General features: G+C 42.7%; 1 protein-coding gene across 9 annotated transcripts; it reads right to left on the bottom strand.

The window, feature by feature from the left end:
• Positions 1-136: 136 nt before the first annotated feature.
• On the bottom strand, positions 137-21,190 carry pecam1b (platelet and endothelial cell adhesion molecule 1b). Of its 9 annotated transcripts, XR_013789865.1 has the most exons (17): positions 21,001-21,190; positions 20,855-20,875; positions 19,051-19,344; positions 16,620-16,901; positions 15,080-15,355; positions 14,354-14,629; positions 13,362-13,646; positions 12,731-13,006; positions 11,695-11,796; positions 11,526-11,559; positions 10,308-10,387; positions 7,591-7,641; positions 6,862-6,951; positions 5,777-5,833; positions 4,123-4,145; positions 1,074-1,256; positions 137-1,036 (listed from the first exon to the last, which is right to left on the bottom strand). XR_013789865.1 is itself a non-coding variant. In XM_079499252.1 (16 exons), the coding sequence occupies exons 1-16, from the start codon at positions 21,041-21,043 to the stop codon at positions 1,155-1,157; spliced, it is 2,292 nt and encodes a 763-aa protein (XP_079355378.1). In that variant the 5' UTR covers positions 21,044-21,190; the 3' UTR covers positions 137-1,154. The 9 variants fall into 9 exon arrangements, 8 of the variants coding, with proteins under 8 accessions (XP_079355378.1, XP_079355379.1, XP_079355380.1 ...); XM_079499252.1 differs by having other exon boundaries at positions 137-1,256; XM_079499253.1 differs by lacking the exon at positions 5,777-5,833 and having other exon boundaries at positions 137-1,256.
• Positions 21,191-25,433: the final 4,243 nt, after the last annotated feature.

Below are 25,433 nucleotides of genomic sequence, written 5' to 3'. Positions count from 1 at the left end.
ATCAGCATTCAGTAGCATAGGGATCTAGGCTAGTAAAGTAAGCAAACTAGTCTAGACCAGCCTCAATAGTTACACAGCCCCAGGAAACATAAAACCTAGATAGTGGCTCATGGGAAATCATAAAATGTAGACAGTACAAGATTGTGAGTTACCTTTTAATAGGATAACAAATATTTACAGCTGACATTACAGTCTACTTTACACCCATTGCTGACTGGTACATACCACCGGGGAAAAAGGTAATTCGCAAATGCCCTACTTCATCATACAAGATGTATTAAAAATAATAACAAAGAGCTTTTGACTAAACAATAACTACACTGGATTCATTGGATCACATATGGGTTCTTTTTTCAATTTCCTGAAACGTCATTGTTTTGGACATAAGATTTCCACCTGACAGTGACAATATGGATAAGGTGGTGGGAACAGGAAAGAAAAAGTGTGATTTAATACTATAGTGCTCATAAAGAAAGAAAATGTAAAGTGGAGAGAACTGAAACAAAATAGTAGGGTGCAGGACAAGGTGTGAAAAGTCATTGTTGAAGGTTCTCTTCACTCATATTGCAGAAAACTAGTGTTTCATTGGCCACTACAACTTGAATCTTTCAACTAGATTGAACTGCCTGCTACACCCCAGTCGTATTGTAGTAGTACCAGTTTAACCACTGACACCTGAGGGGAAAACAAGTAGGCATTATATCAGGATAACAATTTAGTTGAAAGTATAAACCAGGGTGAAACAAGTGTTGATGCATTAGTGTTTTTTGTCATTCCACATGACTGTATGACAAGTGTAAAGTAACTAAGTACATTTACTCAAGTATTGTACAATTGTGAGGTATTACTGAAGTATTTCCAATTTTCAGTACTTTTTACTTCTACTTCACTACATCTCAGAGTCAATATTTGAATATTATTACAAAACATACAGTAACCACTTCAGCTCTGAAATGTAGAAAAAAGTTGTGAAACGGGACATTCTGCATAATGAGTACTTTCTACTTTTGGTACTTTAAGTACCAATACTTTTGTACTTTTACTCAAGTATTGTTTTAAGTCCAGACTTTTACTTGTAACAGAGTATTTCTACATTGTAGTATTGACACTTTTACTTGAGTAAAAAACATTTTTTTTTCTTCCACCACTGGCTTTTAGTCTACAGGCACAGGGAGGTGTTGGTGGCTGTCGACATCTGGATGAGCATGGAAATTCACTGGTTGGTCACCGTTGAACTCAGCGTACTCTACTGCACCCTGATGAGACACAGAAAGAAGACCCCAGTCAGCCCACTAGTCAGTCGCTTCATGTGTCAACAAAATATAACAGATACGTAATTAGTGAGATAATCAACACACTTGCAAAGCATATGAACTCAGTCATAAATCTGAATTAAAAACATTAATTTAGTAGTAAATTAGAAGTAGAAGAATTTATGTCATCATTCATCCTGGCCACAAAGCATACGCTTAATACTTTCATCAAGCAGTCCATGCAAAATTCCATTAATAAAAGTGAACATGTAAAAAATAGGAAAGAAAAAAAGACACTTCCGGAACATCCTGGTGGAATGTCCTGTGTCTACCTGGAGCCACACATTCTTGTGCTTCCTTGTTCTTACAAGCACAAAGGCCAATGTAATATTTCAGAAGGAGAGAGGGCCCACCCTTCAATTATAACAACAAACAGAAGGGTAGATGGAGAGAAAGATGCACCCTACCCCTCGTTGCACAAAAGGAATGGGACACCCGACCCTACGTGTGAAGACACCAAACAGAGAGGGAAGGGCCAAGAGGTAGGCCATGTGTGTGTGTGTGTCCGTGTGTCCATGTGTGCGTGCGTGCGTGCGTGCGTGCGTGCGTGCGTGCGTGCAGGGAAATTGGGATTTGCCCACTATGCCCAGTAATTACTTTGGCTTATTATAGATTTAATCAGATCAAACTCCCAAAAAATCTTCCTTCGAGGAGACTCAGGGATGACAACATAAACCATGATGTCACATCCTTACAGTAGCTCATTTTCAGTGAAGCTGTCTTTTTTTCTTCTCCCAGTTAGAAGTGCCTGCTGCTCATAACACCATGTAGGGTCAGGGTCCCACAGTAAGCAGTGTGAGCTCATAACACCATGTAGGGTCAGGGTCCCACAGTAAGCAGTGTGAGCTCATAACACCATGTAGGGTCAGGGTCCCACAGTAAGCAGTGTGAGCTCATAACACCATGTAGGGTCAGGGTCCCACAGTAAGCAGTGTGAGCTCATAACACCATGTAGGGTCAGGGTCCCACAGTAAGCAGTGTGAGCTCATAACACCATGTAGGGTCAGGGTCCCACAGTAAGCAGTGTGAGCTCATAACACCATGTAGGGTCAGGGTCCCACAGTAAGCAGTGTGAGCTCATAACACCATGTAGGGTCAGGGTCACACAGTAAGCAGTGTGAGCTCATAACACCATGTAGGGTCAGGGTCACACAGTAAGCAGTGTGAGCTCATAACACCATGTAGGGTCAGGGTCACACAGTAAGCAGTGTGAGCACCATGCCCACCAGCGGTCCACTGGTGGGCCATCAGGAAATCTTAAGTGGGCCAACAAATAAGATTGTATTGATAATATAACTTACCAGTAAGACGCCCTAAAGGGCGAGGTCGTGCTGAAACAACAGAGCTTCTTAATACGGCACAGTTGAGAAGCAGGAGTTAAACTATTAGGGCTCTATTTTCGTCACCGCTAAACCCCTTATACCTGAACTTCTTTTGCCTTTTTTACTATTTTGAAAAACATTTTTGAATAGTTCAATTAGACAATCTTGTGAGCTTGTAGATGGCCAAAAATGTTTAGCAAAATAGTAAAAAAAGGCAAAAAAGTTTAGGGATAAGGGGTTTAGCGGTGATGAAAATTGAGCCCTTTAATCTGGTGTCAGTGAGGTTAAATGTAGAGTTGCTGGCTGGCTCCATATATGCAGATCTAGTATGTCAAACCATGTCTGGCTATCCAGGGTTCGATGAGGTCAGTGTCGTGATCTTCATATATATGGAGATCCAGGTGATGATAGTCAGTTCCACATATGGAGATCCATGTGTTGTACCAACTTGGTTCATTTGCAAGTGTGACTCGCGTCGCAGAATCCACACTGGTTATCAAGAGACTGTCACAATATGGCCATTGACATTCCCATATATGGGCTTAATATTAATGACATCAGGGATCTCCATATATGGGCATAACAGGGCGTGTCACGAGGTTTTCATAGTAATCTGCGACCTTTGGTCGCAATAAAAAATGTAAAACAAAATGGTATTTCTTCTTTTAAACCTTGAAAAGGTGAGTTTTCATTGTGATAACGAAGAGTAGATACATTTCCATGGATCCAAGCAGGAAAATACCCACAAGACAGCCTTTCTTTCGGCTGCCGTGTTAAAGTGGTCAGATGGGTTGTCCTGAGAAACGCTTCAAGGACAGCGTGTCAGTTTTAAGATGGACCTGGAGGTATAGTTTACTGGTCCACAGCGTTGGTTTGATGGAGCGATATGGAAGGAAGCCCCAGCCCAATTCCCTTTGTTCTTGTCTGGAAACTCTGAGGCACATTTTCCTCTCACGCTGCTGGACTATCAGCGTACCGAGAGGGAGTGTGAGTAAGTGGCCACCAGGCTGGCAGGGAGAGCAATGGAGGGAAATACCACAGCTACATATCACCATTGTACGTCCAAAACCGTACTTTTCAGGAATTAGAAAAAATGCCAATGGATCTAATGCAGTTATTATTTAGTCACAAGCACTTGTTAATTCCTTTCATTTGCTTAACTATTATACTATAACATCCACAAACAGGTTTAACCCATTTTAACATGGCTTACTGTATGTATTTTGGGCATGTCATTTTAGGCGAGAATTAAAAATAAATATATAGCCTTTCTACAAGCTCACAACACAAATGTGACAGGTTTTGAGTTTCTAGATTATTTACAGTAGAGACACTGTCATACGACAAAGTATTAAAAATAGGGTTAATACATAAAATAAAATGAAATACAGAGATGTTAACTACTATCTTTCCATACTTGGTTCTTTCTATACCCCTTTATTTTCTCGAATGAATATCTATTAAAGTGTTGAGGCAGAATTACTCACATAGTCATGGTGGTCAACAGCATCTGCGGAAACAAGAAAACAAGTTCACTCTAGTGTGTGTGTGTGTGTGTGTGTGTGTGTGTGTGTGTGTGTGTGTGTGTGTGTGTGTGTGTGTGTGTGTGTGTGTGTGTGTGTGTACATGTCCACAGTGTCCTGTTCACTCATTTCTGTACATGCTAATGGCATGCCTTATTCTTTGGTCATTTTAGAACGAGGCTGCCCTTGCTGAGTGATGTTGTTTCTTTGCTGCAGAGGCCATTGTTTTAGCCAGAAGGCAGGGAGTGCCAATGAGTCACTGCCCTCTGAATCAATCACAGTATTTCAGTTTGAGTGATACAGTACGTGACTCAATAACCAAGGATTATTTTGTTCACTTTGAATAAGGCACAGCATGCATGCCTCCCATGGGCTGCTCGAAAGACACATGCAGCTTCTGGCTTGCGTTCCAATAACAGGAAGTTCCTGTGAGCTGTAACAGGATATTATCACCTACTGGGGTGGTTTAGGTAATCTGGCAAGAGCATACTGCACTCTTGTACTGACTTCTCCCCTTTGCAAAAGGGTATAATTTCATGAATTTCATTCATTTAATTAAACAGTACATTTAGATTAGGCCGTTGTCATGCTCATGTCACTGTGACTCCATAACCAAGGAGTTCCCAATGCAGCTACGCCCAAATATGGAGTGTGTTGTCTAACTTCAACGTGTCGTCATGGCATCAGGGCAGGCGCAAACAAATCAGTCAGCTCCATATAAGGGCATAATAGGACTGATAGAAACAGAGATCTTAGATCATTAGAATATCGGTTGGATTGGCGGTGCGGCATAGATGTGAGGGCTGCATAGCCGCTCGAATTCTACAGTAGATGTAAGGGCTGCATCATTCTACAGTAGATGTAAGGGCTGCATCATTCTACAGTAGATGTAAGGGCTGCATAATTCTACAGTAGATGTAAGGGCTGCATCATTCTACAGTAGATGTAAGGGCTGCATCATTCTACAGTAGATGTAAGGGCTGCATCATTCTACAGTAGATGTAAGGGCTGCATCATTCTACAGTAGATGTAAGGGCTGCATCATTCTACAGTAGATGTAAGGGCTGCATCATTCTACAGTAGATGTAAGGGCTGCATCATTCTACAGTAGATGTAAGGGCTGCATCATTCTACAGTAGATGTAAGGGCTGCATCATTCTACAGTAGAATTAGACAGTAGGGCTTCAGTCGATCAACAAATATTTTCCTAATGTTAACCTTTTATGACGTGCCCAGAATACGGATGCTAACCATCTTTCATGTAGTGAAATATCTAGGAGTCACAACATATAGTACGAAATCATAAGAAGTAAAAATAATGAATTACATTTTATATAGCGCTTTTCCAAGTGCTTTACAATGGTTCATTCATTCATACATTGGGAGGTGAAGCGGCGAACAGTCGACGCCAGCGTCCTCACTTCCCACATTCACACACCAATGGTGGAAAGCTTACACCAACCGGACTCATTGGAGGCAATGTAGAGTTCAGTGTCTTGCCCAAGGACACTTCGACATGTGGACAGGAGGAGCCGGGATTCGAACCGCCGACCCAGGGATCATTGGACGACCTGCTCTACCTCCTGAGCCACAGCCGCCCATAATATTTGTTGCTCACCATGTGCAGAGGTTTGGAGCTCACTGTACACTGTGTCTGTGCCTTTTTTCAGTGGAACTGTTAGATAAAAAAAAACACCAGTCAGTCAGTAGTTACTCTACTTGAACATCAAAAGGCAATGAAATCCGCCAACATAGACACATGTTTATGTATTCATAATTAACAGAAACGTCCACGTTTAGTTGGTGATAGCAGTATCGTAAAACATAAGCAGCATTTTTGCCGTCTCCAGCCTACAGGGACCTCGACCATACAACCACATCGACTCACCAAGTGAGTTAGTATCAAAACCATCCCGGCAATTAGCTCAACCCTTCCTGTTTATGAACCGATGCTTCCTATCACTACAGTTACAGTGACTCCAAAGACATCTCAATTATGTGCAATTAGGCCCCTCCCAGGATGTGTCTTATCAACAGTCAAGGAATGTCGGCACGGCAAAGTAAAATGGTGGCAAGGCATAATGTGCAGGATATTAAGGGGGTAATAGGATCCCGGAATTGACGACATGTAACCCTAGTATTAGGTCACGGAAAAACATATTGTGCCAGGAACCCCCAAAGGAGAAGATTTTGGGTGTTAGCATATAGACAGTTGTAGAATTCTGTACTAACTCTAATCTGTGTGTGTGGCAGCTCTAATCTGTGTTAGTGGCAGCGGTGGCCGAACGGATAGCGGAGCGGTCTTCATACCGGAAGGTCGCCAGTTCGAATCAGCGGTCCGACACGTTAAAATTACCACCGCTGAAGTGCCCTTGAACAAGGCATTGAACCACTACGATGAAATGTGTTCTATGAGCAGGGCCTGGCTGGAAACAAGTTCTTGAGCTTAGCCCAGATACCCTGGGTAAATATAGTAATCATTTCATTTCATTTCATTTCAACAGTGGATAAAGTGAAACGTATGATCTGAGTAGTCAGTTCGTATACATTCCCAGGAACCCACTAAATGACCCCTGGGGGTCCCCGGAACCCACTTGACTGGTGTAGGTAGTAGAAATAATGGAGACTTAACTAGCGTGTGTGTGTGTGTGTGTGTGTGTGTGTGTGTGTGTGTGTGTGTGTGTGTGTGTGTGTGTGTGTCACCTTTCACAGGATCAGCAGGTTGGGGATGCACCACCTCAGTGTATTCTACATCAGGTTCAGTGGATGCTGCACTGCTCTCTTCCTCATTGGCTGTACGGAGTAGATTAACAAAACAGATACCCCATCAGAGAAGAGCACACACACACACTACATTGCCCATCTGCTCTACTCTGTTCTTTATGCTTGAGAATAGATTTTTACAACAGTTGCTTTGTTATGGGTTTCAACATTTAGCAAATGAATGTCACTTGACAAACAATTAATAAAGTCCCCCCTCCCCCGTTTCCTTCAACAGGAACCTCGTACTAATGGGGTTTACCACCCGTTAAAAATGCTCTTGTGATACTGTAAGGTAGCCTGGCTAATAAGCCAGACCGAATCAGCCGTTGGCAAAAACAAAATTGCCTGCCGGCGGATTGCGGTCTGGAGAGGCTCAATTGTACGCCCATTTCCTACACCAGAGAACTGGTGTGGCCAATCGGGACACGGTATGCAATATGGGCGGGCTTTGGTACAGTGACGTTCAATGCTTGAGACCTTTGTCTGACAGTAGCTCTGACCAATTGCGTCAAAGAGAAAATGTTTGAACCCGCCCCCCGGGAAACAAGATCCATACACAGCATCTCCAGACTCAAATACCACACGACAGTGTGATTTGAGTCTGGCTTATTAGCCAGGCTAACTGTAAGGTGCTTTGGATAACAACATTAGGTCATTTCAGCATCTCACCTGCATCCGCCGGCCTTTCACTCCACACACTGGCTGCTCTGTCCACCCTCCCTACAAGACAGACGCAGATTCAAGCTGAGTCATGATATGTACTGCTCTGTCCAGCCTCACTACAATACATAGATTCAAGCTGAGTCATGATATGTATGTACTACTCTGTCCAGCCTCACTACAATACATAGATTCAAGCTGAGTCATGATATGTATGTACTACTCTGTCCAGCCTCACTACAATACATAGATTCAAGCTAAGTCATGGTCCAGCCTCACTACAATACATATATTCAAGCTGAGTCATGTTATGTACTGCTCTGTCCAGCCTCACTACAAGACCAATCTGAGAAGTGAGAACCCATCAGCAAATAAAGGAAAAAAACAGTCAACAACAGACTACTACAAGACAGACAGAATCACGCCGAGTCATGTACTGTACTGTTCACTCTCACTACAAGACAAAGACTCAGGGTCACACTATGCTGAGGTAGCACGTGCAAGGACAATTCAGATCGTCATGCGTTCCTAATATAACTGGAATACAAGTCACCAGACATAAATAGCATTGTAATAGTTGGTGAATCTCACTCAGCTATCCCGTGTGACATCCAAACATTCAAAGAGGGTATGTTTAAAATGTTTGTACTACGTTAATTATTTTTTGTACCGTTTTAATTATTTTAGTGATTGGCCAGTCAGTAATTGAAAGCAAGACTAATGCTAATTGACTAAATACAAGACCTGATTTCATGCCGTGTTTTGAAACATAACTGTTCATCATAGCCAATTGAAAAGCCTGTATGTTCCAGAAAAATAATCACAGGGGCAGAGATTTTGAATTTTTGTCGTCCATATTCCACAAATCTTCCGCTGCCTTGTGCACAATAGGCCACTGTTTATTCAACAAGGGCTACACAATAAGGACTGGCAAAAACAACTTCCCATTCCTCAATGTAATCTCAAATTGGAGTTCAACAGTGGTCTAAGTTATTAACTTCCCCCACCTGCTGCCTGCATTCAAACTAGTCTGGCATACAACCAAATGATCTCCCTGATTTCCAACATACCCACCCATCCACCCACGACACGACCCAACCCCTTGAGACAATATTCCTTCCAACACCACCCCTTTCTTGAACACGTTTCTTTATGCCAACATAGTACATCTGTTGGAGACTATTGTTACAAATATTCATGGTAGTCCTTCCTGCACATTCTGTAGAGTTTTTAGTTCACAAGCTGGTTAAAACTGTCTTTATCAAACACTTATGTTGGTAATCAATACACATACAAATAGACATAGCTATATTACATTCTGTACATTCAACAGACATCGCAACAAAACATGGCTAAACATTTGAGTAACTACCTAAAGTAACCAGGGCAAAATGAGGTACTGACACGCTGCTATATAAAACCAACGTCTTTATTCTACAAGTGCTTCTTCCAATCAGTCAAGAGATCAACCAAAAATATATACACACATTTCTGCTGATGGATATAAAGTGTATGTACAATTCAAACCTTTATCAAATAAACAAACGTCAAATGCACAACAGATAAATAAGAGGAGTTGCATCAACAAAGGACATGCAATCAGATGAAGAGACGGGACAAAGAAAGTAATGCAGATTATTGTAAAACCATTAAGGCCCATCCAGGCTGCAGGAGGAGGGGAGAGAGATCAATGGGGTCCTGGTTCACATGACATGTAGTAATACATTCCTCCTGGTCACTGTGGGAGTTTGGACACAGTCCTTTCATGCCCCAAACTTATAATTGAAGAAAATGTCCATATCCACATTTTGGTAATTATTTTCTGTGCTAATTAAGCTTCTATTATCATGGCCATCTGAATTCTCTATTCCAAATTGAGTTTGCCGTTAGTCATTTCTTAATCCCAAAGCGGTCTTTTCTTTGAAGCCGTTATATTTGTCATTCAAGTCTCTCGCACTCCGAGGTTTGTCAGTCTACACGGTTGCCGGGATACTGTAGCTGCTCCTGTTGCTGATGTCAGCAGGAAGTGATGCCACACTATCTCGCGTCCCATTGGTCACTCCCCCCTCCGCGTGGTCATAGTGTGGCGTTTCGTCTGGAACAAGACGGCGACAATCAGCACTCTCAGCAGTCACTCACAAGCCTGCGCCATGCACTGCAAAACACTCTAAATTCAACTATCAACCCTTTACTTCCTGCACAAAGACTCTACCTTGAACCTCAGAATGTTTACTTTGGCCGTGAGACCCACATCGTTTTGCCCTCTGGGAACATCCCATTTTTCTTTTCTCGTGTACATATATAGCAACACACCCAAATGCAAACACAGATAGCACACAAGAGACAGAGGAAACCTTCCAACTTTCACACATACACTACAGCACATCATACATTCATACTGATAACAAGTTGAGGATTAAATAGACAAATGCATTCACAAAACACAAAAGATAGCTGATGGCCTGATGCGCATGCATGCACATTAGAATGATGCATCAGTGACATATGAGTATGGGTTGATGGATGGCTTTTGAAGTAAACATGCTATGCTATGGCTATTACATAAAAAAAACTAAACATGCTATGGCTTGTTTCGCTGGCGCCGGTGACTTAAGCATAATTTATACTTGTTCTACGATGAAGTATAAATTAGGCTTCATGGTTGTTAAAGTATGGCTTATGGCATCAGTGCAGAGGCACACAAGAAGGTAGTAAAATTAGACTACCTGTGGGTGCGTTATAAACCTCTCTGTCGTGGGTTAGACTCACTGTTAAAGAGTCATCTGATTTAGGGCTCGAAGGCTTTCTGAGGAATGGGGAAAATAAAGTCATCTTCGGCGGTTGTAAAGTGGAGAGGAGACCATTAATGGACAAATACTGCTCACTTCAAATTGGGTGCACGCTTGATGCTGTCAGACTAAGTTTATAGCCTACCCCTGGACAATTAAACAAACATCCATCTATATATATATATATATATATATATATATATATATATATATATATATATAACTACTGACTTAAAACCAAAGAATCGAGAAGCACGTTATAAAATTATTATTTTTTCTCATATATCAACAAATCGACACAAATAATTTTAATAGATAGTTTATAATCGACTAAATCAATTAGTCTGATTAACCACTGAACCCTGATATTATTATTATTATTATTATTATTATTATTATAACCCTGGATTACTTTGTTGGACAATGGTGGCGTACAAAAATAGTGAAAGTAGCCAATCCACAAGTACACATCGCGCCACAGGGAAAAGCATTGTGAGCTTGTGGATCTGCTATTTTCAATCTTTAAAAAATAAATAATCATTAATTAATCGCAATTGAGGCAAAAGTTTGTGATTGTGATTTCCTAACGCAGTCCTAACGCCCAACCCTACTGCTGAGCTTAGATACTTACTACAGAATAGCATGTTGGTTCTGATGAGAAGCAGCTAGCTACTTAAATCCTCCGTCACCTTCTTAAACTAATGGCCTAAGTAATTAAAAAAAAAAATTAAAAACGGATCCAAAACAAAACTATATGATATTTCTAAATCATTTCACCAAAAACGTTTATAACAATTTATGACTATTAACATAAAAATAACTGTCAGTTGTGTAAGAGGATTAAACCTGACTTAGGCCAATTTACTTTACTGACTTAGGCAATTTTGTTTGTTTTGGCTTAAGTCACAAAACCATGTGAAAAAGTAAAAAAATGATGGCCTACTCTTGTCCTGAGATAGGCCATTTTAGTAAAAGGGGCGGGATCAGCATGATCCTTTTCAATTAGGACGATTTTACCACAGGTGGGCAGTGTTATGACTTAGGCCCCAAAAATATTTTCCTCGTTCGTTTAAGAAGGTGACGCTATACAAGATTGCCATACATCCAAGACCTATCTGTCTATGCTGAGGAAACAAGGTATACAAGGCAACTCACACTGACAGTTCAGCTGCCGCTTCTCGTTTTTTTCCTATGATAGGAGAGAAAAGGTGAGAAGGGGAAAAGAACAGACGGGAAGACGAGGTGTTCTTTTGGTTTTCAGGCATAATACACAGTTAGACATGAGCAGCCAGTGTTGCTGCCGGAGGGTGGTAGGTCTCTCTACCTCTCTTGGCCCGGAAACGTAGTACACACAGCAGCACCAGAACCGCCACCACCAGCAGACAGGAGGCCACGATCATGCCCTTCTTCCACATCGCCATGAGCACTACAGAGAGGACATACAGTAGTAGCACAGAAAAGATCACATCTCAAATCATAAGTCAAATCACAATTACATAAAAGTCACATTCAGTTATAATGTCAATTACCAAATGACGTGTTGCCTATTCACAGTAGATCTATCTAGATGAGGAGACGAGATACGTTTCAGTATCTACCACTGGCTGCTATGTATGCATCTGCATTTCACCTCAAGCAGTGCATATTATTAACTTATTTGTGTGTGACCTTCAAGTTCAACACAGGATTTGAGAATCCCAGTTTCAAATTATCAGTATTACCACCAGCACCGATAATCAAGATAGTAAGAGCAGCAACAGCACTATCTGGACATAAAAAGCAACTTCCACTGGAGCAGTGGGAACGCCCCTTCCTGTTCTGCCCCTCTGCTTGGTATCCATGACACATTTGGCCCTCAGGGAAAACTACTTGGGATACCCGAGCTGGATGCTACATAAGTGATTTGATCTTGTACTTTGTATGTCACTCTAGTACTGGGCTGCATACATTGCATACAAAAATACTACTCAAAAGAACAAATTACAAAGTGCATTTTCTTTTTCTTTTATATCAACTCATTGCTGTATTGAAATTTTGACTTTTAGACAAAGTATCCAAAATAGGGACAGTTCTGGTGGGGTTGGGGAGGGGGGTGGGCAGAGCCCACCCAAACGTGAGTCTATCCCACCCAATCAAAAGTAAGGGGGAATATATTTTTTAGACAATATAAAAAGTATCATAAAATATCTGTACCATTTATCATTTCAGATTGGGTAGCCAGCATTTCTAGAGAAATTTAGACCCACCTGAACACCATTTTGCCATCAGTGCTGTTACTGTTACTGCGGCCTGCCCACCCTCCACTTGCATACTGTATATTAGGCCTGGTGGACACATGTATGAACACGCATGACTCTCACCTTCTATAGTAACCGTGTGGCTGCGGACTTTATTAGCATTGTTGGAAGCCTCGCAGTAGTAGTTTCCGCTGTGCTGGCTGCCCACCCCAGGCACCTGGTAGTCGTAGATGTTCAGGTTCGTGATGTTACTGAACAACGTCTGCGGGTTGCCATGGCGATACCACTTAAAGGTGATAGGCGGCGTGCCTTTGACGCTGCAAATCAGGTAGAGACGATCCCCCTCTGCGATGTTGGCCAGGTCAGGGACGACGGTGAGCCACGGCTCCGACAACGGCACTGAGGAGACGAGAACGGATCAAACCAGATGAAGTGCACCGCTATTATGTGATGTCTCGACTGTTGCGGAAACAATTAAGATAATTTTGTTGTACAAAATAAAAACATCCATCCATCTTGTGTGATTAATTCCAAAATAAAATCATATCCATTCATCTTGTGTGATTAATTGCGTCATGCTTTGTCTACAACATCCATTTAAACGTCCATTTAAAAAAGTTGAATTGCATGCGAAAATTCTGAAGAAATAAAAGGCATTGTGTACCATTGCCTGTAGACTTAAGTTATTATCTGACAACTCTATGACCTTAAGCCTAATTTATACTCGTCATATCTGAAATAAGGCTGCATTCACCTATAACAGTGGCTACGAGTCTTTTGCTGAGAAAGGCTTCCCTCCTTGGGTTGTTTCTTGCATCACACATATATAGGACTATATCCTTAGGTTGGTGGATGGTGATAGTGAACTGGGCTGGTTCACCCGGCTGCTGGACAGTGACGGTCTTGTTCAGCTCATCATAGCCCCGTAATAGGCTGTAGTGTATAGGCAGGCTGCCTCTCTCTGAGTGACAGAGAACCTTGAAGGGCTTCCCCAGGATAACATTCTCCGATACCCATATCTTTGGCATAGAGACAGTAACTGGAGGGAAGACACAGAGAGACAAGACACAAATCCTTCAGATCTACCAAATATTTCAGTCACAACTATAACCATGTACCAAAGTGTATCAAAGTAGTTTTTTGCCACTCAGTAGACGTTCCAGCATAACTTCCGTGTATGATGATGATCACGCGCATACCCTCTATACAAGGTATAAGAGAATTTAAACCCAAGAAAGCCGATGGGATTGTTTTCACTGGGGTCCTTCATACTCAATTCATGAAGATTTACACGATATGCTTGGGATTTGAATAAAGCCGTCTAATTTATGTCAGTAAAGCCCTAACCACACCAAAGGGTCACCATGCAACTCCTTGGGTGCAAACGGTTGCAAGGAGTTAACGCTAAAACCGTCTCGACCCTTTGGTGTGGTTTGGGCCATTGAATTCCATGCATTGAATCACTAGGGTCAACGTGGGTCAACGTGCAACAAGACATATCACACCGCAGGGACAGTCCCGTCCCTTTGGTGTGTTTAGGGCCATTGAATTCCATGCATTGAATCACTAGGGTCAACGTGGGTCAACGTGCAACAAGACATATCACACCGTCCCTTTGGTGTGGTTAGGGCTTCGACAATCGACAATACTGTTCCTCAACTCAGTTCTAAACAGTTCAGTTTTACACTCCATAACGTGCAGAAATAAAGATCATGAGGGACATAAAGAGGCTTTCAGAACTTGTACCTTTTGGTCTAACGATCAAGGTGTTACTGGACTTCGAAATACCCTTGGCTCTTGCCGTACAGGTATAGTTCAAGCTGTATGGAGGTGCCTTCCCAGTGAACACGCCAACCTCCCTCTGTGTACTCAGTCGACTTTCCAGCGGTTCAATGGAATATGTCACTTCCTCCCTACGCAGTCTCTCAGAGGCGTAGCGTTGACTTTTACACGTTAGATTTATTTTATCCTCATAAAACACCTCAGGGGGAGACATGGTCAGCGTGGGCTCTGAAAACAGTTCTGTGGAGTCATTATAAAAAAAGAAATTTCAGCTGATTGAATATCACCTGGGAGAGTGAAACAAGGATTTACGTTTTATTTTAGGCAATCAATAGATTGAAATATGATTCATATATCATGTACTGAGTTTCATTTACAGCAGCACTCTGACACACATGCACACTTACAGTAAAAAGAGAAACTAATATATTAAAGTATACTGTATACACCCACCCACCCAGTGTACACACACACACACACACACACACACACACACACACACACACACACACACACACACACACACACACACACACACACACACACACACACACACACACACACACACACACACACACACACACACACACACACACACACACACACACACACACACACACACACACACACACACACACACACACACACACACACACACACACACACGCTATCCTTCTCCAATCCACTTACCAGTAACTGACACTGTTTTTGTAGAGACCTTCGCTATGTTGCCCATGTCTAATCTGCACTCAAAGTCTCCAGAATGTTTGGCCAGTACAATCATGGTATGGTTGATTTTGGTCTGTCCATGGCCAAGCAGATTGTTCCCCTGCAGCAGGAAGAGGTTGTCGTTGACAGCGGTCGAGCGGTATTCAGAGCCTATGACGGTGCATGAGATACTCAGCATGTCTCCCTCATAAACGTCGTCTTCAGGGCTGATCTCAAGAACAGTTACAATGCGGAGTTCTGAGAGACAAAAATACAACCATGGTTTATACACTCTTATCCAGAGCAGTTTAAAATATGCTTGGAATACGGTTCAATTCCCAAATAACATTACAAGCTACCAAAACGGCTATACTTCCAAGGGAAACCAGTGGTTTTCAAAGAGGTTAATAATAGTTAATATAGTTAATAATAATGTGTGGTTGTCACAAAAATGGCACACCTGGACTAGTCTCTCAGTACAAAAGTATGCCTCGACACACCATTTGAGAACCACTGGTCCAGACAGTCGTGCATGCTTTTGGTTAGACATACCATTGGTCCGATAACGACAACCTATGTCAAACCCTCACCCTAACCTCCCATGGGGCAGCACACCTAAACCTAACCTTAACCCTCTCCCAACCCTTAACGCACCCCTCACCAACCTTAATCCGGTCGTTTTAACGCACCCCTCACCAACCTTAATCCAGTCGGACCAATGCTATGTCTAACCAAAGTATGCCTCCCAACTCCTCAGATGTGCTGTGCACAAGAGAGGCAACCCCCTGTGTCGTGCATTATTTTTCGAAAGGGCAGGAGCTTATCTCCTGTTTCTGTAGCGTAGAGCCCAGGAGCCTATCTCCTGTTTCTGTAGCGTAGGGCAGGAGCCTATCTCCTGTTTCTGTAGCATGAGGGCAGCTTGATATACAAGTACACACCTGGATATGATGTACAAGTACACCCCCTGGACATGATGATGTCACAGGGACTTTGATGGGAGGCACTGGGTCCCATTTTCCAGAGTCTTTGGTATGACCCGTCTGGGGATCAAACCCCGACCTCCAAATCTCAGGGCAGACATGCACCACGAGGCCACTGAGCTGGTCTCTTGTTAATTCCCTTTTCATTGGTTCCATACTTCAACTATGTTTTGATGGGCGCTAGCCCCTCCTATATACAGCTTTAATGTTTGTTTTTCAACAATGCTTGTTTAAGAAAACCCCATAGACAATAAAGAGAAATCTAATAGAAATCTAATTAGCACCCGTTGCTTAAACAAACATTATGTTGTAATTGATGTTGTAAGATGATAAGAGCGCCCCTCACTTCACATGGGTGTGATTTTTCTTTCACTTAATAACATTCAACGATTGCCAAATCTGCAAGCTCCTGATGCATGGGCTAATTTTGTGTGACAGTGACAGACACTGTAACGTAAATATGAAATATGGCGATACAAGGTTAACCCGGACAACAACGATATGTACCATATAAATGCAGTATTCTTATGCAGAACACACACCTCTGACTGAAACAGTGACATTGTTGCTTTCCTTTGATTTGAAAGAGTCGGGTGTGACCAGAACAGCATAGTCACAGCGCAGTTTGCGGATGCCCGCACTAGTGAAGCGGAGGCTGACCTCCACCGTATTGGAGTTGACCCGCGCTTCGCGTATCTCTTCCGCGTCTGCATAGAAGTAGAAGATGATAGATCCGTTCTCCTCTGGGGCAGTGCATGTGGCTGCCACCTCTTCACCCTCTCTTAACACGCCCTTGTTGATATGAAGCACTGGCACGGACAGACCTGGGGAAACACAGAGACACAATATGAAGGGCTTGTGTGTTTCATATAGTGACGTTATTTGCATTTATCAACTTTAAAGAAAGGACTTTGAGGAACCTGAATTTCATCACTGACGCACAACTTGATTATATGATCTAAACGTTTAATAATAAAATATCAATGTACAGTATACCTTCATGCCAGCAAGCATTTGCAATAGGGGTTGTCAGGAATAGGAATTGTGTGCTGTAGTGACTGACTATTAGGCCTACTGTATATGGGATTTGTGGTCATTTTCTTTTTTTTTACAGGAAGCACTGTCCATGACTAAGGCTGTGGTGCGTGCGCACGTGCCTGTGTGTGTGTGTGTGTATGTGTGTGTGTGTAAACCCTAGTGTCCCTATTCTGTGGTGAACTTCGGCAAAAGCAGAAAATCTACAACCTCACAATGCATTGCGCTGAAACGTGTGCTTGTAGTTATTTTTTGCCAAAGATAGTTAGTATAGAGGGGCCTAGTATACACCCCTGTGGGACTCTGATCACCTGAGTACCGTATATAGGGTTAGGTCCTTTGTCTATTTCAAAAATGATTCAAAACATGATTTTTGAAAAATATCATATCAGGCTCAAAGTGGTTAATACCAACCCACTGTTCTTATCATGCCAAAAGGATATCGTGTGCAAGGCAGCACTAACGTTTAGTAATACCACAATTTCCTCAAAAGTCAACAGTATATAAAATAAATTGTCATCTTTACAGAGCTGTTTCAATGCTGCGTGGAGGGATCTGCAACCTGACTGAAACAGACCCAGGATCTGGTTGATATTCAGGAGGAATGGTTGCCGTTGTGACAAGAACATTTTCTCTATTTAAATTACCATTTGTTTCTAAAAAATAATAATTGGCTAATAGCTACTTTAACATTTATCATCAAGGTTGTGATTTCTCTTTCTTTTTCTCTTTTAGCAAAAGCTGGACAACTCAATGTTTAAAACATGCAGAGACAGTGCAATAATTTATAATAACTTGGATTTGCATTTATGATATGGGAGAGATGGAGGGTTTCATGTGCATTTTTCTCAATCCCGAGAGTCCCGACAAAGACATGGGTTTAAATTAAAGAGAGTGTCAGAGAGAGGCGAGAGCATTTATCTAACTGTTTTTTGGTGAAACACTTCAGAAACTTCTCAAAGCTGTCCGTGGATGTTTCAACATGATATCAGGGTTGAGGACAGAACTTATAGTGCTTAACAATAGTTTAGGTCTGTGAGAATGTTTAGTCATGATCTTTTTGGGCCTTTTTTTTAACAACCAAAAATAGCAGATCAATGATGATGGCTATCTTTGTTGTTACACCATTGCATGACAGGCTTAAGTGGTCACATTTTGGATGTATATATTTGAGTGGAACTAGAGAGTATTAATGTTAAATCATGTCGCATTAGACATACAGTAATTAGGGTCAAGAGTATGCCATAGAGTATGCCATAGATTCTATGGCATACCATGGCATATCCATGTTCTATGGCATAGAACATGGATAGCCTTATTTGTATGTTCTGAAAGCGGCCAAAACAATCCAGGCCATGTATGAGATCATTTGCATGAATATTAAAATAAACCAAGATCAACAGTCTGTCATGCATTGGAAGAATACGAGACAGGAGTCAGAGAATTCTGTCATCAAGTCTTTGTCTGGCTTGGGAGGCGTACTCATTTATATTTATGATATAGAGGCTGTTACTCGTGTTAATTTTTTGTTCTTCTGACTGAGAATGATTTGTTTCACAATTGTTTGTTGTCCTAAAATAGAAGAGAATGATGGGAAATGTTCTTTATTATGACTCTGTCTTCCTTGTTTAGGCAGTTTCTCTCAGCCTTGAAAGAAAGATAAGGTAAGGCTGTACAGCGTGTGTAAAAGTGGTCTGGTAAAGGTCTTTACACTCTCAGTTAAATGAACACTGTGTGGTGCCAGTTGGCTCTAGTTCTGGAACAGCCACCGACTATATTTTGGCATATAGGGGACCGGGGTGTGTGTGTGTGTGTGTGTGTGTGTGTGTGTGGGGGGGGGGGGGGGGGGGGGGACAAAACATATCTGTATCCAACTATAGTCTTAAGGACCAACACAACCAACCTGGACAACAACACAAGAACATAAAAACACCTTACCTGTTACCGTGAGTTTCTTTGGATCACTCGTACTTTTCCGGCCCTCAATGTCAATCTCACACTTGTACTTGCCAGTGTTTGACACCCTGGCCTGGTATAGTGGGTAGACGAGATCCTCAGAGCTGCTCGTGGTCTTGGTGTAGACCAAAATGCCATCCTTGTAGATAGTGTATGCCCGACTCAAGGAGTGCTCGCTGCCAGCGATGGATGCTTTGCATCTCACTGTGACGTTGGTGTCCCGTGCCACTTCAGTGTTGGGCTCAATGCTGAGTACAATTTCTCGGATCGTGAATGCTGAGGACGAGACAGGATTAATTATTAGAACAAAAATCACAGACATCTCGGTGTATGATATTGGATAGCAGGAAACATGATTACATTAACAGCAAAATATGAACCCTATGAACTTGTTATGTAGAACCTCCATTTCAATAACATAATTCACAGGACTGTTTATTGTACATTTATACTCTGTAGTACACTGATGTCACTTGCCCTAAAATAATTTATATTTTCTATAAGCGACACCATCATGTGGAGAATAACATTTAAGGTTTTGCCTATATCGTTCCTGCCTCATCACAACATGCAGAACCTTGCCAAGCACCTAAACACAGTCATCCAGAGTGCTACAATCGTTACAAAATGCTCAAAATTCAGGCCCAGACAAAACAGGTTCAGGATTTCCATGCATGGTGGAAAACAAAAATGATTAATTCACTGAGTCACATCCAGGCTAGGAAGCAGATGTTCTATACTGTTTATGTTGTACACAAATCAAGTATCTTGCAAGACTAATCTGGGGGCAGGCGGGAGATTTTCTGAGGGAAAGCCTAGTAGTAAGCACCCCCCCCCCCCCCCACGCCACCAAAAAAAGGAAGGAAAAGCACTTTGTTAAACAAACAGGCATCTCTGGGGACCTCTCGCTATTTCAGAGAAAAATGGTCCCCACCCAGCATCACTCAGCAGAACCTTGCTTTTAATGATGATGGGTCATTTGATAAGTACTGTAGCAGGGCCTGAATGTTTGGGCCATAGAAGTCATGCAGTCACTATTAGGCTGGGACCAAACAAATGACAGATCTAAGTACGATGCATGATGGATAATGCACTACACACATCTTTCTTGAATTGGACTAAAATTACATTCAATAACTATGCTCTGTCTTTAAATAAACATCACTTTTCTACTAGCCTTTTTTCTACTAAACCATTTAATAACAAAAGCACCTTAAAGGCTTCCACAGTCTGATGGAAATCACAATTAGAAAGATGAGGAAAAAGCTAATAAAACCATGAACTCGCTATAAACCGTGTCACTCAACATAGAGGTATAACAAAAACAGACCTGCTGCTAATTTGGCCCAGGCTAGGATAAGGCCTCCATCTCCAAACAGAATTGTCTCTGGCGTGGTCTCATTTTACCACAGTGCCAACCAACTCAGGAGAAGAGAGAGGCGTGTGACCACACCAGCAGCCAGATTCCCAAAACTACCCAACATAGCTTTTCCACAGTGCCAGAATCTGATGCCCAAAAGCACTGATAACAGCCGGGCCAGTTTCCATTGAATGACGCACAGTAACAATCCTTCGTATCAGTGCTTCAGTTCAACTCCAGCATACCACTGATATACCACTGTACATGATTAAACTATGATGCTTGCTCTCATTGAAGAATAACTATAATGACAATCAATTAGTTACACAACAACAACTTGTTTTCTTTAGAGTTTAGCAAAAACACAAAAGTAATCATAGAACATAAAAACTTTAGCCATTTTGAAAATGAAGACATCTTACTTACATTGAGGCTCTGCCCTTCCACCTGAATGGAAGACATTGGAAGAGAAAGAAATCATCAATCACAAAATCAGGTTAAAGACAAGTCCATCAAACCACCAAATCCCCAAAAGTGTTCCTAAGGTAAGATATAACATGAAGGATCCTTACAAGAGAATAGGAGCGTGGAGGTGAGCAGTAGGAGGGGGCCCATCCTTGTCGAGGGCTGCTGGGACTCCCTGCGCCTACGGCTGACCAGGAGATAACTGACTAGTGGCTCAACGGGCCGAGGGCTGAGCGAGGACAGTCTGGTGGGCGGCAGCGGGCATGAAGGTGGCGCTCCACCTCAGCCATTCAGTGGTCAGACAGTGGCAACAGTTATCACTTGAAGCAGCCTTTGGTGCCGCTTAATTTGTCAGGAAGTGACTGTTGTTTCCTCAGGATGTGCACGCCGCCTGGCCTCTTTGCTGTTGTGGAATGTTCTCCACCAGCTCTGTCTGTGAGGGAGAGAGAGACACACACACACACACACACACACACACACACACACACACACACACACACACACCTGTGTAGGGTTAGTCAGGATTTGACCCTTGGAGTTGGGGTATCGGCAGGTAGAGAGAAGTCATAAGGAGAGAGGGAGAACATTGTTTGGTGTGTTGTAGTAAAGTTAGACCATTTCCTGACAGCAAAACCACTTTCCACTGTCATAAATCTCAGTGTGGCTTTTAGAGGCCATGCGTTGGTGGAACATTGCAAAAAATGTCTGGTAAAATATAACTTGCCCAGTGCTGGGCAGTTGCACTTATTTAGGATTGTGTCATTTCAATTCAAGGCAGAACAAACTAGGGCTGGAAACCGACACCAACTTCCAATTGGTTAATCAACCTATGTGCCCGGCTGCCCACCTCCCCACACCCTGCAGTAATGTTGTGAAGGTCTGATGTCACCACATTTGGAGCAACACCCCTCTGTACTCTTATTGGTTTGCAAAATACAAGGCTCACTCCCACTCCTATGCCACTTTTCCTGCTGGGCTCGCCCTGGCTTTTTTGTTTCTCCTTTGAAAACAAAGCGCCTGCTGTCCCCGAGGCTAAGACTCGGCCGATACCGCTGGGCCTGTACGGCACTGGTCTACTCAGGAACGACTCAAGTTGGGAATGCATGCCTCATCCGGTTATTGTTATGTACCTGTTGTCATAGTACAGTACCTGTCATATGCCACCTCCCAGGCTCATCACTCCTGCAGGTCCTCTACGATACGTAGGCTACGCCGACTTTCAATTCAATTGGTCGGGCAGTTCTTGAGATGCTGGTGCCACACACACTTGTTCGCTCCCTCACTGACAAATTTGTTGAATTTAAACAGTGATTTAATCATTACTGATGCATGCCTGTACCCGCTGTACAGATCTGTCTGTGCCCCCAATGCCCACGAATATGGAGTCCTGTGTCGGGCATTATGATGCCATGTTGATGACATCAGGGTATTCCATATACGGGGATTTATGGACTTAATTATTTTTGGGAGATTCGCTGACCCGACTGGCTTCCCACTCGCACACTGCGCATCAGTCTGTCGGGTTCTCGGGGGAGTGATACGCACACCGAGTATGAAGTCGATCGGTCGGGCGGTTCTTGAGATGCGCATTTTGCACATTAATAGTAGGGTGCAAGCTGAACTAGCCCCCGTTATTAGAACGCTGGCATACTGGTCAGTTTATTCTGGATGGATAAGGAAAGTTGGCTACCACACTTATATTATGCCACTTTGTTACTTAAATTTTCTAAATCTTAAAAAAAATACAATTAAATCATGGTTAAATACAAAATATTTGTCTGTCTGTCTCTGGCATAACTTGGACATCGGACTGAACAATCAAACATCCTGAACACACATTTGAAAGAAGTGATAATAATAATAACCCCTTTGTTGTGTGTATTTGGTTTATTTCAGCTCCCGTCTTATAAACCATGATCAGCAAAGCAGTCTACAGTCACAGAGAAACACCTGATTGTTTTCACTTGTCAATTATTATGTTGGTGAAGTTTCATTTTTTCTCTCTGGATCTAAAATCTTAAAACTCAGCGCTTGATACCAAGAGATGAGTGTGATTCTGAGTTGGTGAGACAGAGGGTGGGTTTGGGGACTCCCAGTAAGTCTTAGAAGATGTTACTGAGATTAGATATGGGGTGGTGGTGGTGGGGACAGGGTGACTGTAATTACAGTCGCTTACAGAATGCATGGCATGTATTTACCAGCTCCTTTAAAGTCCACAGGCAAAGCATTTAAAGTTCATTCTTTTTACAGTGAAAAGCCAAGCTTGGGACATTAGAGGCACAATTAAGGGATAAAAAGGTGAAGAGGGTTTAGCAGGAACTATGGTGGAGGAAAGTGGGAGCGTATCAGGGGGGTAAATGATTAGGAGGGAGAGAGAGATACAGTGTGTAGGTATCAGTGAGGGGAAGGTCATCCCCTCTCTCTTCTCACCACTTCATGAAGACCAAGGCAAACAGAACTAAGTCCAGTTAACACAGAGCACAATTAAAAACATAAAATCACAAAGGAAAAAGGAAAGGAAAATGATATAAAAAAAAGTGAAACAAGCAAAACACAATCTCAGGGAAGAGGCACGTCTATGGCAACACTGCACATTTGAGAAAAGAAAAACAAAACAAAGATTCCTCTTAAAACGTCACAACGGCGACAACTGCTGCACGTCAGAATTCGGCAGTTGTGATTCTCGTGGTTCCAGGAGTGACACCAGACCAAACTTTGGAGCACAATGTGACGACACTGTCCATCATGCTGACGGACACTCACAACGCTGGCAGTTTTATTTAACAGTGGTTTGTGGCGTCTCATGAACGGTACCTGAGACCGACACATAAAGAGGTTCACAAAGAAGTGAAGTGTGCCGTGGATGACATAAATACAATGAGAATCCAGAGGTGTGCTGTGATGGACGGTTCTGTGTGTGTGTTCTGTGTATCATACAAAGTGTTCCAAGTCACAAGTCTGATGTCATTCCGCCACATGCGTCATGCCGTTAGCATTATACTCACAGCACCTGAGCTATCAAACCAAAACTACTCCGGCAATAAAACCAAGATTAAAACAAAGAAAGTAAAGACAGGGAAAAAGAGCAAATCTTGCAGCAGACTTGAAAAAGAAAAAACAGAAAAGAAAAGAGAAAAAATATCCAAAGGGTTGGGGCGATCCCTAGCGTGGTGAGTCAACAGACCCACAATGCTGTGGGCTACAGGGTGTCTCACAGTGTGGATAAGAAGCTGCTCCTCACCAAAGCTACACCCTACAACTTCAACATGATTTTCTCAACAGCCAGGTGGAAAACATACAGATTGCAAGATATGAGACAATAAGGAGTCTTATTGGAGCAGACGTTAGACTGGTGCACCGGGGCAATGTTAATGAACAATGTGAATGTCTTGGGACAACATATATAGCACACTTGGGTGGAATCATATTAATCCTTGGGTGCCAAATGGGAGGGTGCCAGTCCAGACACAGCGTGGCAGAGAGTTTGCACAATCACAGGAAAGCTAAGACAATAGTGGGCACTGGGCAAAACATTATGACCAAGTTCAGGTATGGTGAAGTTGCTAACGTGTAACATCTGTGAGGGGACACCGCAGAACGGCAACAACCCAAATCATGTTTGCACTGCTGTGAATGGGTACTGGTGTGCTGTCATTGCCATGCTGTCACGCCACGGAGAGCTGCGGACTGGGGCTTCGGCGTACGGGAAAAGCTTGAGCATGCAATGCACCTACTGTAGTTCAAGCTTGCTTACGCTGTCATTAATGCTGTCGAATTGCAAAAACAGCGCTTGATCTTCCCTAGAGGCTCTTGAAAATGATTGCTTGAGGCTGAAGGCTGGCTGTTCTTTATTGCTTTGCAGGCGGCGCAGACAAGTGGCACAGAGTCCCCGTGAGTTTAAGCGGTGTGAACAGGTTTAGAGTGGGGTGAGACCATCGTGGACTTTGTCACCACTTCAGTTCTCCCCCCCAACTGTGCGTGTTGGCTATGAAGGCATACGTCAGCCTTTAGGGGATGAACAGAGTCAGGGTGTCTAGGAGCTCATGTGGAAACATTTTAATGGGAGAGGTTAGTCAGTTTGGCACACTGGAATTAGTGAAGGGTATTGATGTGGGAAGAAGGTAACTTGCACAAAGGTGGGAGGCCGTGGGGGGCATTAGTTCTGTCCAAGGCTATGAAGGCCCACTCTGGGGCACATCTGTGCTGTAATCCATTTAACGCACAGTCACACACACACACACAGTCACACACACACACACAGTCACACACACACAGTCACACACACACAGTCACACACACAGTCACACACACACACACACACACACACACACACACACACACACACACACACACACACACACACACACACACACACACACACACACACACACACACACACACACACACACACACACAAAGCGCGTGCCGGCACACATTTCATTTGACTGCCTGGTAAACAAGCCAGGCAAAAATAAGCATAATCAACCATCTAAACAAGGGTCCTTAAAAACGTCTGGTCAGCAATGCAGCAAAACTCCTG

This window comes from Electrona antarctica (genome assembly GCF_951216825.1).
Source record: "Electrona antarctica genome assembly, chromosome: 4".
In the NCBI taxonomy this organism is placed as follows: Eukaryota; Metazoa; Chordata; class Actinopteri; order Myctophiformes; family Myctophidae; genus Electrona; species Electrona antarctica.
Note: the sequence above shows the minus strand (reverse complement) of the source record. Positions and strands in the feature narration are given on the sequence as shown.